This window comes from Apostichopus japonicus, chromosome 10, assembly GCF_037975245.1.
Source record: "Apostichopus japonicus isolate 1M-3 chromosome 10, ASM3797524v1, whole genome shotgun sequence".
Classification (NCBI taxonomy): Eukaryota; Metazoa; Echinodermata; class Holothuroidea; order Aspidochirotida; family Stichopodidae; genus Apostichopus; species Apostichopus japonicus.
The window spans coordinates 5,830,527-5,848,212 of record NC_092570.1 but is presented as its reverse complement, the minus strand read 5'-3'; the positions used below and the strand labels follow the sequence as shown (position 1 = coordinate 5,848,212).

At 36.7% G+C, this 17,686-nt stretch overlaps 1 protein-coding gene across 3 annotated transcripts; it reads left to right on the top strand.

The window, feature by feature from the left end:
• The first annotated feature begins 5,536 nt into the window (after positions 1-5,536).
• On the top strand, positions 5,537-15,719 carry LOC139975170 (ferroptosis suppressor protein 1-like). 3 transcript variants are annotated; one of them, XM_071982841.1, is made up of 7 exons: positions 5,537-5,712; positions 6,720-6,971; positions 8,232-8,470; positions 9,378-9,579; positions 10,139-10,288; positions 11,020-11,220; positions 12,607-15,719. In XM_071982841.1, exons 2-7 carry the CDS (start codon positions 6,806-6,808, stop codon positions 12,768-12,770), a joined length of 1,122 nt encoding a protein of 373 aa, XP_071838942.1. In that variant the 5' UTR covers positions 5,537-5,712; positions 6,720-6,805; the 3' UTR covers positions 12,771-15,719. The 3 variants fall into 3 exon arrangements, with proteins under 3 accessions (XP_071838942.1, XP_071838941.1, XP_071838943.1); XM_071982840.1 differs by having other exon boundaries at positions 5,538-5,730; XM_071982842.1 differs by lacking the exon at positions 5,537-5,712 and adding an exon at positions 5,904-6,009.
• Positions 15,720-17,686: the final 1,967 nt, after the last annotated feature.

Sequence of the window (17,686 nt, the reverse complement as noted above, 5' to 3'; positions counted from 1 at the left end):
GTGTATTCTTGACACAAGCGACCCGGGGACTCAATCAGAGCTATGTATGTTCCTCCGTGATCAGATGACAGGTACTGCCCAATTAGAGCCTATCTCAAAGATTTTTTGCAACCCTCAATGGTACACTGGTTTCATAAGAAATGTGTGACCGTTATCACTATCAGAATAATGCAGAAAAATGGAGATGAACAATGCAATAAAAAAGCAGCAAAACCGTTTGACGTGTGCATATGAGGCCCAGTAGTATTAAAGGAGATATATTTCGAATCGGTGAGGTAATTTCTATTTATTGAAAACAAATTAAGAAATAAAGAGAACGTAATAATACTTTGTGTATTGACAATAGAACGGGAGAACTGATAGAAGTGTCGGACTGTATAGATATCACGCTGTATAAGTTATTCCAATTATTGCTCATATTCGAGGCAGAATGGGTCAAAGATCCGAAGAAAAAAAGTGGATCAAATATTTGTCTACACTTGTAAAAATTGCGATAATTCGAAGGAAAGGGCTGTAGTAGGATCCTTCTATTTCCAATACAATTAACGGTTAATTGTATTGAAAATAGAAGGATTCTACTACCGCCCTTTCCTTCGAATTATCGCAATTTTTACAAGTGTAGACAAATATGATCCACTTTTTTTCTTCGGATCTTTGACCTATTATTAACCGATAATTAGAAGATTGATCGATCAATGGCTAGTCGTATAAAGGCATGTTAGTACTAAATTATTTTTGTTTTTATTACTACTGGTATCGCACAATACTTGCTGCGTGCCACTTGGAATTGAGCTGGGTTCGATTGAGCAAGGCTTCCACACATCATAACCTTGGTAAATACGTAATACGTAGTGTGCAGTGGTTGGTGGGAGTCACCGACTTCTCTTATACTAGTCTTATAGGGTTAGGGTTGAGTAATGATTTTACCTGTTGTACAAGGTTTCATCGAAGGTTTTCTAAGAAACATCATCATGTGCCTTCGCCACCAGCCCCCCAAAATGCCACAATTTTTAATCATTACTGGGGCAATGCTCGCGAGCCCACAAAATCGGCTGCGCGGGCCCAAATGGGCCCGCGAGCCCAAGGTTGAAAACCACGGTCTTAGACAGAATTTTTATGTTTGATTTATTTGTTTAATACCGTATGTATCTACTATGTGATATAGCTATTTGCACAGTAAGCTTCTAATTGCCCTCATTATTTGAAATAATGTAACAGTAATGTTCAGTAACATACTCAGTTTAAGAGTTGCCAGACGACAAATTCTGCTTTGTTTTCTTTGATAATTTTTGTCTGTTTCACATTTAATTATTTTAATTTAATTTTTTAGTTTGCTATTTTGCTTGAGTGATACCAGATGGTAAAAACCATCAGCTATGTGAATCAATCCTTAAAAAAAATATTTTTTTATGCATCAGATTTTACTTTGTTACCCTTTTGATCCGAAAAAGGTGTTGCCAATTTTTTTTTATAATGATCTTGCCATGGAGTTTAACAATGTCTTTGTATTTGGACTCATATTGGACTCATATTGGACTCATATTTTTCCTTTTGATTTGATTCTTGCTACTGAGACATTACCTCACCTGGTACCTTGACAAATCTTCAATTCTAGATGTGTCAAAACTACATAAAATAAGTCAAAACTGATATCTCTTGATAGATCAAGATCATATAGGTTGAAAGGCTATTTTTTAAACCAAAATTGTTAACCAATTGAATTCCAAGATGAGTGAGTGCATGGCAATCACAGTGATGTAAAACAGAGAATATATTGACTAGTCCTAACCCAAATTTTCACAATCCCCAAAACGGTAAATATCAAAGAGAGTGTCCAATCTTGATCTCTTTTTTTTATATGATCGATTTTCACATTATTTTGAAACACTCTGGCTCTCTTTCTGCTGGCCATTTGGATCTTGGTCTCGTTGGTCAGTACTGTGAACTCTATAAAAACCAAGAAGATAAATCAAGGGCTGGCTAAGATTGGCTATTGAGAAATGATTTTATTTTGAATGTTTATTTCTGATGTAACAAATACCGATGCAACAGTCCAGTTGTCTCTTCAGCCGTTGATTTATTAGAGAGTTGCTTCGAGAGAAATTAAATAATAATAATTGACATTTATAATGTGCAGGTATCCGTCAAAAAAGTTGCTCATGGCACAGTGACACAAACAGTGCGACAGCAAAACAAAAAACAGTAAATATAGTACAAGACAAAATTGCAAGCAAAAATGGGCAACAGTGAACAATTAATTAAACAGTTTTCATCAGATGAGTCTTGAGAGAGCGTTTAAAAGCAATCCTCATAAACGGAGATTCCTTATCTAGGACAAAGTTATTGTATTTATTATTGAAATTAGGAAAGAACAATCCATTTAAGCCATGTTACTGTCTTTGGCATGTACTGTACTGCATTATTCAGACAAAATATGTAAATTATGCAAATCATATGAATAACATATTTAGCATACTAAGCTCTGATTGGTCAATATGTGTGACATCTCAATAATTCCTCAAAGCCAAATAGTTGTTTTTGGCAGGTATTGCATTGAGTTATTTACACGTATGTAGTAATGTAAATTATATGATTACCAAAGTTAACTTATATTGAGCTTTGATTGGTTGATATGTGTGACATCTCAACTATTCTTAAAAGCCAAACAGTTATCTTTGACAGGTGATGCATCTAGTCTTTTAGGCATAAATATGTAAAGCATATGCATACCACATTGAGTATACTAACTTTTGTAAGCATTGCTTGGTCATAAACTGATGCATCAACAGTACCTGAATAGCCAAGATGTTTGTATTTGTTAGTAACTGTATTAGTGGTTACATGGATTGTTACACATATGTGTGCCAGATACATTATACCTAGCATTAAAAAGTCAATAAATGCTGTTTTTAGCAGAAATTGTATTGAATTATAGATATTTATATACATTTTTCATCATGTTAACATATTTGCACTGTGTTAATAATTTTGCATATTTATCAAGTTATGTAAATTGTCATTCAATATTCCAATGTATTTATTTCCTAAAGAATTGATTGGTTGATCACTAACATGTGACTCATTTGACGTCTCAACTGATAAAGGCAGTTGCCTTCCTATGGTTGTGTAAATTCTAACTCATTATTGGACCAAATTCATAGTCATGGAATTTTTTCAATAGGTGTGTGACTACTTTCAGAGATTTTACCAAAGATGCAAAAATAACTACAGAGTTCCATATTGTAATTTTGAAGAAAAAAAAGGATGGAACAGCAACTGTATGATACAGATTGCAATCTAAGTTTGGAACCCCCGGCAGCTTTTTTTCCCCTTTAAAACTCCCAAATATATTTTATGATATCTGTATTGCGCTATAAAGCATGCAGTATGGCATATTATAAAAATGGTATATAGTAGTCCTCCCCCCTCCCTACCCCTCCTGTCTGCACCCCACATACTAAAGTGTATACTCATATCAAGAGGTGCTCTGGTATAGTACTGTTCTGTGCCCAGTTTGACAGTTATAGATTATTCCAGATAATATGAAAGTCATGTCAAAAATTCCTGCATATGATCTTGTATAATTGTGACGGTGATTAATAGTGTGTGTTTGATGACCTTTGATCATTCTAAATCACTTCTGACATACTTTAATATGTTATATCGCTTGCAGTTTACAGTCTTTGTTGATATTAAGATCTTTTTAGATTAAAGGTAGTCAGTATAGGCCCCAAATTATAGCTTGCTATAATTGCTAGAAGTTTCCAAAAAGTACTTTCCTGGAGGTCTTTACTCTCCAAAGTGTTCTCAGATACTGTGAAGGAACACAGAAGATGACTGAATGTCCCAGCGAGGAAAAGTTCCTCGAAGAATGGTAATAGAAACAGTCTAAGAATTTTGACCAAAGGTGACCATATTTGAATATCTAGCATATTTGGGGCCAAACAGCATTCCTTTAAACTTGCAAGTCATTCAGTGACTTTCACAAGCTGAAATCATATAGATTGATCACCGCAAATTGATGTATAGGCTGCATAAGGTAAACCATACAACCTTGTTTATGTGATGCACTGCTAGGAGATGATCAGTGGGTTTGTCAGCAAACGAGCAAACATTTCTCACCATAATTATATTTGTAATAAATGCCAGAGACATTCTATTGGTTGTCTTTTGCAGTAGAAGTTAATACTTTAATGTCAATGGGTCTGGAAAGTAGATAAAACCCTGTATTTGTGATGCGACTGGCGTCATGTACTTTGATCTGAAATTATTACCGACAGTAGTTAACATAGCGTCTTCCTGACGTGAAATTTTATGACCTTGTTCTACAGTAGATTTATTTGTATTGTGTGGTCTTGCTATTCATCACTGTGTAACTAGAAAATTATTGGACATACACATTTAGTAAACCAGCCTGAATTACCCACCCATTACAAGTTGTCTTAATACTTATCCTTCTCTTAATATATATACAGTATTATAATATATGTATGTTTTAGAAGTTACCTCAAGTATTAAGTTAACCACGTTTGTATATTTTAGCTACATTGAAAGCTATTGTGAAGTCATAGTATATGTACTGAGTGTGTAATATGTGACTTTAATGAGGTCACCCAATTTTCTTTTATATTATATTGTCTTTCTGAAAATAATTATAGTGTTTTTGCATGATGATGTCATAAACACCGGCACAGCACAATAAATGTTTTAATATCAGATTAACAGACTTGATTGATTTTTTTTTTGTGTCATCCAGTTGCAATTGCAAAAATTATATACTTAATATAATTATAATTGCACTAATATATGATGTGTATATATAGCTGTTGGATTCAATATTTTTCATTTTCAATGAGGCATAAGGTGGTGTTCAGCTAGCTGGTGTTGATGCCTTTTCTTTAGAGGTGAGGGGCAATTAGCAACTGCCTAAGCTATTATAACAGTTTTCTGCTGTCCCAAGACAGTCTTCCTAATTGTCCTTACTCGTTCTCATCCATTTACCCTCTTACCTACATCTTCAAGTGTCCTGCCCAACTAATGTGGGAAGGATCCAGGATTTTAGAAAGGAGGTGGTGTGGCCGGCCCTGGGGTGGTTGGAGCAGAGTTCCATGTAAGCCTAGGGGGTAGAAAAGTTTTAGATTTTGATACTTTCTCATAGGGTACACTTATGAATCATACATATAGACAATAAATAATTACTAATAAAGGATCTGTGTTACTGATAGCTAAGTTACTATTACTGACAAAGGATCTTTGCCTGTATATCTACATCTGATCCACAACTATAACCTCTATCCCAACCACCCAGCCATTGCAAATATATTTCTTTTTAATTTCCAATATGAACAACCTTGTCCTTCGAAACCGCCCCGTGTTTAATTTTTGCTAAGTCACGAAATTAACAAATATGATTGTAATAACTTCCGACTTCACAATGGATAATACGACACCGGGACTATGGATGAGCAGATGTGAATAACGTCTAAATTCTGCTGAGTCACGATATTAACTACTCGCTACCCTGGATCGATTAAACAATCAGACATGTGATCGTACGGCGTACGGATGAGCAGACGAGAATAATTATTTTGACCACAGAGCATATGCTTCTCTATTGTGTAGATGTATTGATATTTTGTGACAGCCTGTTGTCAACATGTCCAAAGGGGATGGAGAATTCATTCACTTTGTAGATTCTTCGACTTGCAGCAGGTGCGAGCGTAAACCAAGGTAGCCTATGCCTTAAAGTTATACATAAAATATAAGTTCATATATTCTGCAAACAAGCCTAGGCTACGTATCCATAGGACCAACTTAGGCCTAACTTATATACTGTAGCCTAGGCTGTTTTAGGGGTGACTGCCCGATATTCATAAGGTTCTATATTAATAAGGTTCATTGTTCATTTGGGTCATCATCCATAAGGTTCATTGTTCATAAGGTTCGCAATTCATAATGAGCAAAAAGGTTCATTGTTCATAAGGTTCGATATTCATAATGGTGAAAAAGGTTTGTTGTTTATAATCGGTAAAAGGGTTCGATATAATGGTGAAAAAGGCTTGTTATTCATAATAGGACGAAGGGTACGATATTCATAATAAAGCTAAGGGTTCGTAATCTATAATAGACCAAAAGGTTCGTTATTCATAATATTAGGAGGAAATGTTCGATATTCATAATGGAACAAAGGGTCCCTATATTCATAATAGGCCTAGCCAAAAAGGTTCGGTATCATTAATTCACAATGAGGAAAAGGAAACGTACAAATTTATGTCGTTTCCGTACAAGTCAGTAGGAAAATGGAGGACATCTTTTGCACTCGTATGACGCACTTCTCTCCTATTATGAATAACAAACCTTTTTTCACATGGATTACGAACCCTTTGATCGATTATGAATATCGGACAGCTTTCTCCTATTAATGAATAACAAACCTTTTTTCCCATTCCAGTTCCTGGGCCCTGGTTCTAATGTACTGGAAGGAATCTTTGTGGACCGTTTTTATATACTCATGAGTATATGACTTCATGCAAGATAAAATATTAGCCTAACTGGAACTAGTTTGTAATTTGTTTCCCTCTACTAGTAATACAGGTGATTTCAAGGTCAATGACCCAACTTAAATGATAAAAATAACATGGAAATGAAATGACCCTTCCTATAGTTTACAATGAAGGTGACTTGTTGAAGCCTATACCTCATTACCCTTTCGTTTGCAGATTAATCAATCTGGACAGGAATTTAAACTCCATCATAACATCACCGCTTTCAAATTGGACAAGATAAAGGAAAAAAGAGAAGAAAAATGAGTCCATCAAAGCTGTCAGAGATGAAGGTAGTAATAGTTGGGTGTGGCTTTGCTGGTGCTCAAGTTGCTAGCCAACTGAACGGTAAATGTCACCTAACTGTGATTGATCCTCGGGAATATTTCCATCACTGCATCGGATCACCAAGAGCGGCAGTTGAAGCAGGTATAGAAAATCATTTCTAGATAATTTCAAATTTCTGGACCTAACATCTTTATATGTATAATATGTGTCAGTTTCAATAGGGTATAGGGATAGGTGGGGGTTGGTAAGCTCTGGGCCGTCCAAACGGAGAAGGCCCGGGAAATGGAATTAAACAAATTCATCTTCAGGTAGGATAGCAAGCAGATGACTTTAGCAAGTCTGAAATTGAAGTCAGATAGACTGACATAGCAACTAGTGGTGGAACATTTTTTAATCGTTTGCATCCCTTTCCTACACTGTTGTTCTTAAATACATTAATTAACTAAACTGTCAAAAGTTTTTAATGTAAGTTTGTACATATCATTAATTTCAGAATTAATTGTTTGTATTATGAATATGAACATTAAAACAATTAAAAGGACACCGATTGCACTTCTAGTAGGACTAGTTGATGACGACGTCACATACACATCGGCCAAAGAATGCATTCCCTGCCTTAGTACCATCTTTGGTTAATAAGGAAAGTATAATTGCAATTATACACATGTCTGCTGGCTGCCACTTAATTATTGTTAAACTTTTGGCAGATAAAAAGTTTTGTGTTAGCAGCGAAACGAAAGTGAGACTGGCTAAAGCCTTATTTCTATCTAGGGTTTTATATGGTGCATCCACACTGACTTTGAAGTCGGGTGACTTTGAAGAAGTATGACAGTCTGGGAAGGTCAATCTGGTGTGCGATGCTTAACATCAGGTGGCAAGACCATGATTCAAACGAAAGGTTGCATGAGATGATTGGCGGTCGGTGGTGTTTCTCATCCATCGACATCATTCGTAGGAAAACCATGTGGCTTGGACATGCGGCAAGACTGGGTGGCTTTGCACGTGCTGCGATTGGTGGTCTTCCTGCCGGTACTCGTCGGGGCCCTGGCAGACCTCGTCTTCGATGGGTGGACAATATTATTTCATGGTCAGGACTGTCATCTGCCGAACTCGTCGATGCTGGCATATGACAAGTTAGAATCAAACCAATGACAATTGTACATTACCAATATAACAAGAGGGCTTTGACAGGTTCTATCCTATGAAGAAACATGATGATGAGATAAAAATTTGGTGGGAATGAACACAATTTTCAAGTTGAGGCCAACCATCACCCCAAACCCACCCATCTTTCCCTTACCTGTCTCTCTTCCATCTACAAATGAGCTTCCTGACTCTGCAATAATAACTTTCCATTTCATATTTTTATCATTTTCTTTTCTTTTTTTTCTCTGGCTGCAGGATTTGAAAAGAAAATTTTGATTCCATTGTCCAAAGCATGGGGTGATAAATTCAAGCAAGTTAAGGTAAGATCCGTCGATCCCGAGAAGAAGGTGGTGATCCTTGAGGATGGTGAAGAGATATCGTATGACTTTGTGGTCATTGCTACCGGGAGTACCAGTCCCTTTCCTGGAAAGATTGATCTGGATGTTCTGACAATTGCAGAAGCCGAAAGTCATTATAAGAAATTACAAGAACAGGTGATTCTGAGATTCGTGCTTACTTATGTCTAATTTCAAAGTTAAAAAACTTTTCAATGTTTTGCTACATTTTTAGCAGTATAATGACAACATCGCTAGGAAGTTTGCCATCCATTAAGCTATATTTAGAAACAGAAAAGGGGCGGACAAAAAAAGAAGTATAGAACTTGGGGCTTGGGCATTGACAAATTTTGAATATTTTTTATATAATTACTCATTTGTCATTTCAATGGGTTTTCCAGAGGAAACCTCGGGGTTCTCCCATCAAATCCTACCATATGGTGAGCTAAAAAATCATTGTACTCCGATACTTCAACATTCATGTAGCTGCATTTTGTAAAATAACTGACTTTATAGACATTTTAATCATAATTATTACAAATTTGATTTATGGGACTGACTGGTCGTCACGATCACTTATTGTCTGCGTGCCACGATCATCTAACATGACTATACAGGTCTTGAAGGGTGTGAAGACTCCGCAAAAAGAAACGTCTCATGCCGGTAATTTGACCTAGTTTCGAATGAGGTGTAACAGAAGTGTTAAACACCACCATCGATCCCAGAAAATACACACACAGCTTGCTACCGTCGGTAATTAGACACTAGTGTACAGTCAGTACATACAGCTGCGGTCAATACCCACAGCACAGTATACAAACGATACAGCGATGGACATCTCAGGTCCAGCTAAAGATGACAAGGTATCACGTTTCATTACTCTCTGCATTTTGTAGCGACATGCACAAAACGTCACTTGCAAGCAACAGAAAGTTAACTTTTTCAGATGGCCGCACGCGGTTTAGGGCGAGTCTTCAATGCCTTTAAGGTTTTGTTTATAAATACTAAGCACCCTATATCCCAGTACCGGTTCTACCCAGAACTTATCGTTGTGTGTCTAACACAGATAAATGTTGCCAGTAAAATCACTGTCGTTGGTGCTGGAGCTGTTGGTGTTGAAACGGCCGCGGAGATAGCCGAGGACTTTCCAAGCAAGAAGGTCACCGTGGTGACGAATGCGGATAACGTAGTGGGCGGACCTTTCAAAGACAAAATGCGAGCCTCGATCAAGAATAAACTGGCAGATTTAGGAGTCGTTTTGATATTTAGTAAGTCAATGTAGGATTCTTACTTTACATTCATCAATAGTTGGAATATTGAAGAGTCGTTTTTTATGCATGCTTCAGTAGTTCTACATATATTTGCTCGAGACTGATGGATTAATATTTCATTGATACACTTCGTTTGGGACGGTGGAAGAGGTTTACGCAGTTTTTAGTATTAGTCCTTTTTCACAATTCAGTTGTGATCATGGTTACCTACTGCTAAATCTCTCAACTGGTTGTATCAATGGAATACAAGTGTCACAAAAAACCATGTCCTACATTCAGGAAAGTTTCCAACATTGTCTTGACTCTTTTCTTCACTTTGTCGGGAACATATAAACCTGTCGTAGCGATGATCCCATCCAGGCTGTCAGTTATATAAATTTTCGCCTGGTCTGTTGGTGTAATTTGAGATATTTGTCATGACAAAATGTCAGCACCCCTCTTTCCCCCTTGGTACTCAGACCTTAGTGATGCCCCCTGAATAATTTTTTTTTCTTTTTTTATTTCTTTTAAATGTCACAACTATATTTGATTATTGTTTCTATTGCTTGATTGCCAGATGAAAAAGTCACCAACCTGGATGAGTTGTCCACCTCTAGTGTAGGTGCATGCACCGTGAAAACAGACAAGGGTACCGAGATAGAAGCAGATTTTGTGATTGTGTCTACAGGAATGCACGTCAACACTGAAATATTTCAAGAAAAATTTGGTAGGCGGTGAAATACTCAGTATTTAATGTTCTTCATTTCCCCTCGTATTTTATATACAAGAATTGTATTTAAAATTTGCCGTCCAATTTTTAATGAGGGGGTTATCTGAGGATAGAGGTCAAATTTATTGCAAGAACGTCCCGAGCAGTGTCCGTCTACAGCGATAGTTGAAACCCTCTCTCGTTGGTGTCAATATTTGAAAATATTGTACCTGTTTTGTATCTGTTAATGACAGCATCAATACCATGATCAATCTCAGTTGAACTGAAAGATATTGTCTAAGCAATTTTACCAAATAGTAAGATCAAATTTTGACAAAATAATATCACCTTTTTTTTTTGAAACATAAACACAGCAGCAAATAAAGACAAATAACCATGATTTTATTTTGAAATGAAAACCTACCTAAAGTAGCTTTCATCAAGAGTATAAAAAATTGAGTGGCTTTGTGAACAAGGCAGTGATGAAAGAGATCATTGTCATCCGGTGTGCTTCATGCTGTCTGTAACTGGAACATTTTATGATTATTTTATGATTATTATTTATTCATTTTTTATGATTATTAAGAGGTTCAAATTACCGTCTGGCATTGATCAAAATAGAATAGGACATAGTTTTCTTTCTGTGAACAACGAAGATAATCACGCCAATCAATTGCTAAGCAAAGGCCAAATTTCATGTAAGGAATGTAAAAGAATTGCACTAAACATGTGATGTTTATCTCGTACAGGCGACAAGATGGATGAAAGAAAGAATATAAAGGTGAACCAGTTTCTGCAGGTCGAAGGTCACGAGGACGTCTTTGCCATCGGAGATTGTAACAATGCCGATTCAGTGAAGATGGCTCTGAAGTGCGAAGGCCAGGCCCAGACAGTCGCTAAGAACATACAGGCCTTGTGCGGCGGTAAAAGCTTGAAACCTTACAAAGAAGGTGAGTACGACATTTAATCTCCTGGTAGAGTAAGTCATGAATTGGTTCATCGTCCGGAATACGACTTTAGAATTAACAGGTTTAGTTCAAATTCACAGAAAAATTTGATGACTTATTTAGCACGTGTTTTCACTAGATGCCATGTAAACACTAAAAATACCCATCAATAAAATTTTTTTAAAATAAGTAGTTAAGAAAGAAACCAGTGCTGTGGTGGTTACAATAACAAACATTTAAGATAATTCACCCCAACAGAACTGAAAATCCAAGGCTTATTTTTAGCAATGGATGTACTATAGCACCACCATTATTCTGTGGCACAATACTATAGCACAATATCATAACACCATCATTAAAACATGATAGGTTATTTAATTAAGTACACCAGTAGTAGCCAGAACAAATGTGTGATATATCCCTTATTGTGATATTTACTCTAAAACACATGAACCATAATTCACCTCATCAGAACCAAAATCCAAGGCCATATTTTTAGCAATAGATGTACTATAGCACCAACATTATACTATGGCACAATACCATAACACGATTACCATTAAAACATAATAGGTTATTTAATTAAGTACATTAGTAGAAGCCAGAACAAATGTGTGGTATATCCCTTATTGTGATATTTACTCTCAAAAACCTGAATCAGAATTCACCCCATCAGAATCGAAAATCCAAGGCCATATTTTTAGCGATAGATGTACTATAGCACCACCATTATACTACTGTATGTCACAATACCATAACACGATTACCATTAAAACATAATAGGTTATTTAATTAAGTACATTAGTAGTAGCCAGAACAAATGTGTGGTATATCCCATATTGTTATATTTACTCTAAAAAAACTGAACCATAATTCACCTCATCAGAACAGAAAATCCAAGGCCATATTTTTAGCAATAGATGTACTATAGCACCACCATTATACTATAGCACAAAAACATAACATAGTCACTAAAACAAATAATGATAAGTTATTTAATTAAAATAAATTAAAACTGTTAGCAAACTGCTTATCCACTAGAGAGCCTGTGTAGGAGAATGTGTCAAAATTAGTTGGCCTGACGTTTCGATCCCTGTATTTAGCCTTTGAAGAAGATCCTGCTAGGATCGAAACGTCAGGCCAACTTATTTTTACACAAATTATTTAATTAAATACACCACTGAGTAGTAGCCGGAACAAATGTGTGATATATCCCATATTATGATATTTACTCTAAAAAAAACCTGTGCCCATAATACCCCCATCAGAACAAAGATTGAGGCCCAAAACTACATAGATAAGATCTGAAACTGCATGTGAAGTATCCCATGCTGTGAGGACTATACTCTAATTAAAATCCTTTGTCTTCTGATTCTTCCCCCTCGGCAGTAACGGACATTATTGCAGTCTCTCTTGGACGGAACGGAGGTGCTATGCAGCTCAAGTTTATGACGTTTGGATCTTTTGTAACTAGTAGACTGAAGAGCAGAGATCTGTTTGCCGGGAAGCAGTGGTCCTTACTTAACCAGAAACTTCCGGCAAACACCAAATAAGTTGTTAATCATTGCCTTCATGTAGGTGGGAAAAATTGTCATGATGGTGTTCCAGGGACGTAGCCAGGGGGGGAGCAGGGGGAGCGACCGCTCCCCCCCCTTTCAGTGTCAATTTTTTTTTTAAACTGTCGTTTTTTAGCATGGTATTTTGTCAGTGCTCTTTTGATCTTGAATACTCGCCAGCTCCGTTAACTCCATTGTAATCGTAGTAACATTCACGCCTACTGATTCAACTACTTACTTAGTTTGGCAGATGCAATTTGCTAAATTTAGCTTATAGCCAATTACAAGCCTTCAGTTGGCCACTGTGTAATAAAATACATATTGCCTACCTAACCGCACTCTATGGAATGTCACGAACTGTATGCACAACAACGTTGACAACGTTCGTTCTATGAGTTGTCCTAAGGTGTTGCACGAACAGCATGTTATGAAGCTAAGCTAGCAATCGTACGTGATACGCACTTCCTGTAATAATTATTACACTGCTAATACACTGCGATAACGATATTTTTTTTAGACCACTGCATATCTGGCAATATTACAAAACATGAAAGTTTATATTGTCCATCAGTTAAGTTCGTCAAATGTATTAAAGTCCAGACATTGGACAATAAACAAGAATCATCCTACTGGAAAAATTGTAAAAGAGCACTATGTTTGTCTTTTTGATATATTATGTAAAAGAACATGTAAAAGAATTCAAACAGGAAACAAAATCTGCTGATTATGATATCATATGATCAGGGGCGTAGCCAGTATGTAGCACTGTAGGCCCGCGCCTACATTTTTTTTGGCCAAGTTATCTTTTTTTTAAAAACACCCATAATTCAAATCGATAAGCTTGCTGGACGAGTTTAAGAGTCTATAGACACTAGACAGGAAAAACTATTGAAATGAACGTAGCAAGAATATGGCTAAATTAGGTGACCTATTCTTCTGTCATCTAGGCTGTCATTTCTATCGCGTGCCGTTTCATTCAACACTCTACCCGCCGAAAAAGACTAGGATCCGATCTTGTCAGTTTTTTAACATGTAGTTAAGAACCCGTTTACGCAGATAATATTTCAGTTGAGAAAACAGTTGAGAAATTTGCATCAGATTGCAATCGTCGGATACCTCTTGCCTTCTCTTATTAGGCTAACTTAAACATTTAATAGCTACAGTTGTATCAAAGACAATTACTGGCTATAGTTATATCAAAGACATTTCAGGCCTATCTTTGTTTCTATAAGTATCAGAAGTTGAAACGTAAGACTACTCTGTACGTGTACCTTGCTAATTTTAAATACAAATATGTAGTATTGAATTACGTACTATTTTAACTCATTTGTTTTTTGGGTTTAAAAGTGATATTGAATGAGGTGTCTCAAGTTAGCAAGAGGCCAGGGAACCAGAATGAACACTCGGGAAGGGCCGTTTCCGGCCATCTGGGGGGTTTGTAAAACCAAAAATTTTCTTGTACGCTCCGCACCAACCGATGGTGGCGCTCCGCTCAGATAGTCGTGCCTACAACTTTGAAAATCCATATCAATCGCAAAAAGTGCTCCCCCCCCCTTCAAATTCCTGGCTACGTCGCTGTGGTGTTCTGCAATTTAAAGGGGAAAAAGCTGCACAACCTTATGGCTGTGTGGTGCATAACCCGAAATATGTGATAGTATCGAAATAGTCATGTAAATAATCACTCATAGATAATGGAATGGTCCAGGCAGAATATCTGGCATGGCCCCACTGCTCCCTTCAGTACCATGGCTTTGCAGCCAGGGTAGACTTGGCTAGTAGTCTATAGCAGTATAGTACACACTGAGGGATTTTATTGCCTTATACCCTGTGAGACCTCCCATGAATAGCCTATACCTCCCCTCTACAACTGCCTATACCCTGCAGTGGCCCCATGCATGCTCCTTAACATTCCAGAATAAGCAGTGATTTCTCTGGTATGAACCCATGAACAAACATTGCTAGTAATTTTTTTATATAAATTTTCAATATTTTTTTTAAAATATGTTTTAAAAAAAAGGGTTTTGACCATTTTCTAACTCTACTTAAAGTACACCCATCAAGTATGAAAATTGCACCTATTTTTCTATCTTTGTCAAATCGAGTCAAAAAAATTTATATTCGTAAACCCAGCAAGTGGTTGTATTTAAACAATTTTATTGTTCGAAAGTGTACCCACTGACATGTTTTTTTTTCTTTTCAAAATAGACTTATAAAAAACATTAAAAATCAGCAGCCTAGGTTGTATATACATACCACTTTTCTTCTCTTCTGGGGTTTTGAATGTTTTATTGAAATTTTACAAACACTCAGATTTTCCTTTTACGATATATCAGCATTAAACATTATACTCGTATTTTAAAGCACAAAATAAATAAATTATTTAGAATTACAACATCTACAACAAATGTTGGTTTTATTTTGAGATGAAATTAATAAATTGATCCATTTTCGAACTTTTTTTCAGATAATTCCATCAACATTATACTCAAGACATATTAATATAGGGAGATGACTTTTTTATGTTAGAATGCCATGTAGTAGTGCTGGTTACACTGGTTACTATTGTGAGTACTACAGGTCCTCTTAATGTCTAGGTGTTATATTGATGCACTATTGAAAGAAACTTCTACAAAGTATAGGGAGATAATCTCTGTTACAAATGCCATGTAATTGTGCCGGTCATATAATGGTTATTTTTTGTAAGTTTGTATTGGTTTTTATTATGCATGGAATTATGTTCTCGCTGAAACAACATATTCTTGATCCTTCTAAAACTCAAATAAGAAATATCAAATATATTTATGCACTGTGATCCCATCTTTTGTTATATTTATATTGAGAACATTCATATTTGGTTTCATTTGCCATTTTCACGCCAAGAAACTTTCATGATGTCACATTTTAATTTATGCATGAAATATACTGAGATTTTCTGTTAAAAAGTCATGAATGAAGTGGTTGTGATGTTTGTTCCGTTTAAAAGTGTCCGAAGAAGTTATTTCATATACGGAAGTGTATTACTGCCACGCATGTTTAAATACCGAAAAAAATTGTAATTTCAAAAACAAAAAATTCGAAATTTCAAGAGAAAAAAATTTTGCTCAAAATTTAGAAAAGTCTTTTCGTAATTTAGAAAAAAGAGAATTTTTTCCCATGTGGCAGCAATAAAGCTTTCATTATCGTTCGTTTGAACAATTTAGATAAACAATTCGAGGTGGGGGAGGGAGAGTGGGGGAGGAGGTACTGATGCCCCGTTCGCCATTTGTTCTACCGGGATTATGGTCTTTCCTTATTGGTTTTCATCACTAAAGCTGACTTATGTTATTCTCTTCAGTGCCAATCTAGAGCCTGTTTCAATTGACCCCGTTGTTAAGACCTTGATCTGCCTCCATTGGCCTGTCCATAATGGTCTATGCACCAAGTTGGGGCAATTACCCCTGTTACCCCCAGACCGCCCTACATGTGTGTTGGTTACACTGAACCAAGTGCAGCCTTCTCCCTTTATAAAATCCTTCATTCGCCTCTGGCCCTTCCACAAAAGTTGAGCCCCATACCTTAAAAAGTCAGGGGAAATACTGAATTTGGCTCCCTACTTTTGACATTTTTTGCACACTAATGTTACAAAGTTTTAATATTTTATATTTACCTCCAAATCTCCTATACTGTTTTTACTTCTTTCCATTTAATAAAAGAACGTTTGAATTCTGAGTCAAATCGTTCTCCTCATCACAAAGACGATGTAGCCAAATAAGAGAATTGGCTAAACTTATATTATTATTATCATTATTTTTGTAACGACTTCCCCCAAAATGATAACCAATATTGAAGGGTATACAAGGCAAATGATTGTATGTAATTGGCATGCGATGTAATAACCAATGCATGCCTGTATGATATGCACATTAAGACGTTGAACGCGCTTTGGAGCGCGCGAAAAATGTTGGTTATATTTTTTTGGACAAGTCATTACACTATTACAGCCCCACCCCAATCAAATTGGACTCCTACGCCTATGCTCAAGGCATATGATATGTTCTCACCATCATAAGCCAGTCATATCAATACACGTTGTATTTTTGAATCGCTTTGATGTTTTCGCCAAAAGACAACCCCGACAACTGTCAGAGTTGCACCAGTCATCAGGGGCATCAATCATGCGGTCCCCCACCCACTCTCTGAAGGGTAGGGGACACAATATGAAATCCTCCCCCCCACCCTCCAGGTTTTGTGACAGACTCTTGTAGGCGCTAGGCATACCAGGTGCATAATGACCTGTGTATCTCATAAAGGGAAACATTGTGATATGATATTAGTAGTTGTTAATGTTTTAGCCTCATCTGTTCAATCCCTCGAATATAAAAAGCAGTTTACAACTGTTGTGAATTAAGAATTACCGATTTCAATCATAGCGGTGATATATTAAATGAGGAACCGCACCCATACACGACTGATGCTATCTGCTAGGCATGGGTGCTAAGCTGCTAGTCATGTTGTTATATAAACATGTCATGATACCTCAAGTTCTAGTTTAGTAGTTATGTCAATTTTTTTCACAAAATAAGTTATTTGTGACTTATCTTATGCCAAGCCGTATCTTGCGGGGGGGGGGGGGGGGTGAGCTGCCCACAGAGATTTTCACTCCCTAAATGAAAGTAAGCCCACGATAATGTGAACGTCTGGACAGCAGGCCTATGTGCTATTTCAGTTAGTTATTAGCGAAATATTCGTGTCATATCACCTGATGTCATTAGTCATTACACCGGTGCTGTGGCCGAGTGGATAAAGGCGGTGGCATTTGAAGCAATGAGGCTAAGCAATCGGGAGGTTCCTGGTTCGATATCCGGCCAGGTTTTAGTAAGGTGGGTTTTTCATCCAAGAGCAATCTACGGTTTTCCTATCTGAAATGACTTTCT

What these genes read in the sequence shown, in the direction of transcription:
- LOC139975170 (XM_071982841.1), top strand. Translation starts at nt 6,806, where the DNA reads ATGAGTCCATCAAAGCTGTCAGAGATGAAGGTAGTAATAGTTGGGTGT. An exon ending in AGGAGTCGTTTTGATATTTA is followed by an intron (nt 9,580 to 10,138) that starts GTAAGTCAATGT and finishes CTTGATTGCCAG; the next exon opens with ATGAAAAAGTCACCAACCTG. An exon ending in CTTGAAACCTTACAAAGAAG is followed by an intron (nt 11,221 to 12,606) that starts GTGAGTACGACA and finishes CCCCCTCGGCAG; the next exon opens with TAACGGACATTATTGCAGTC.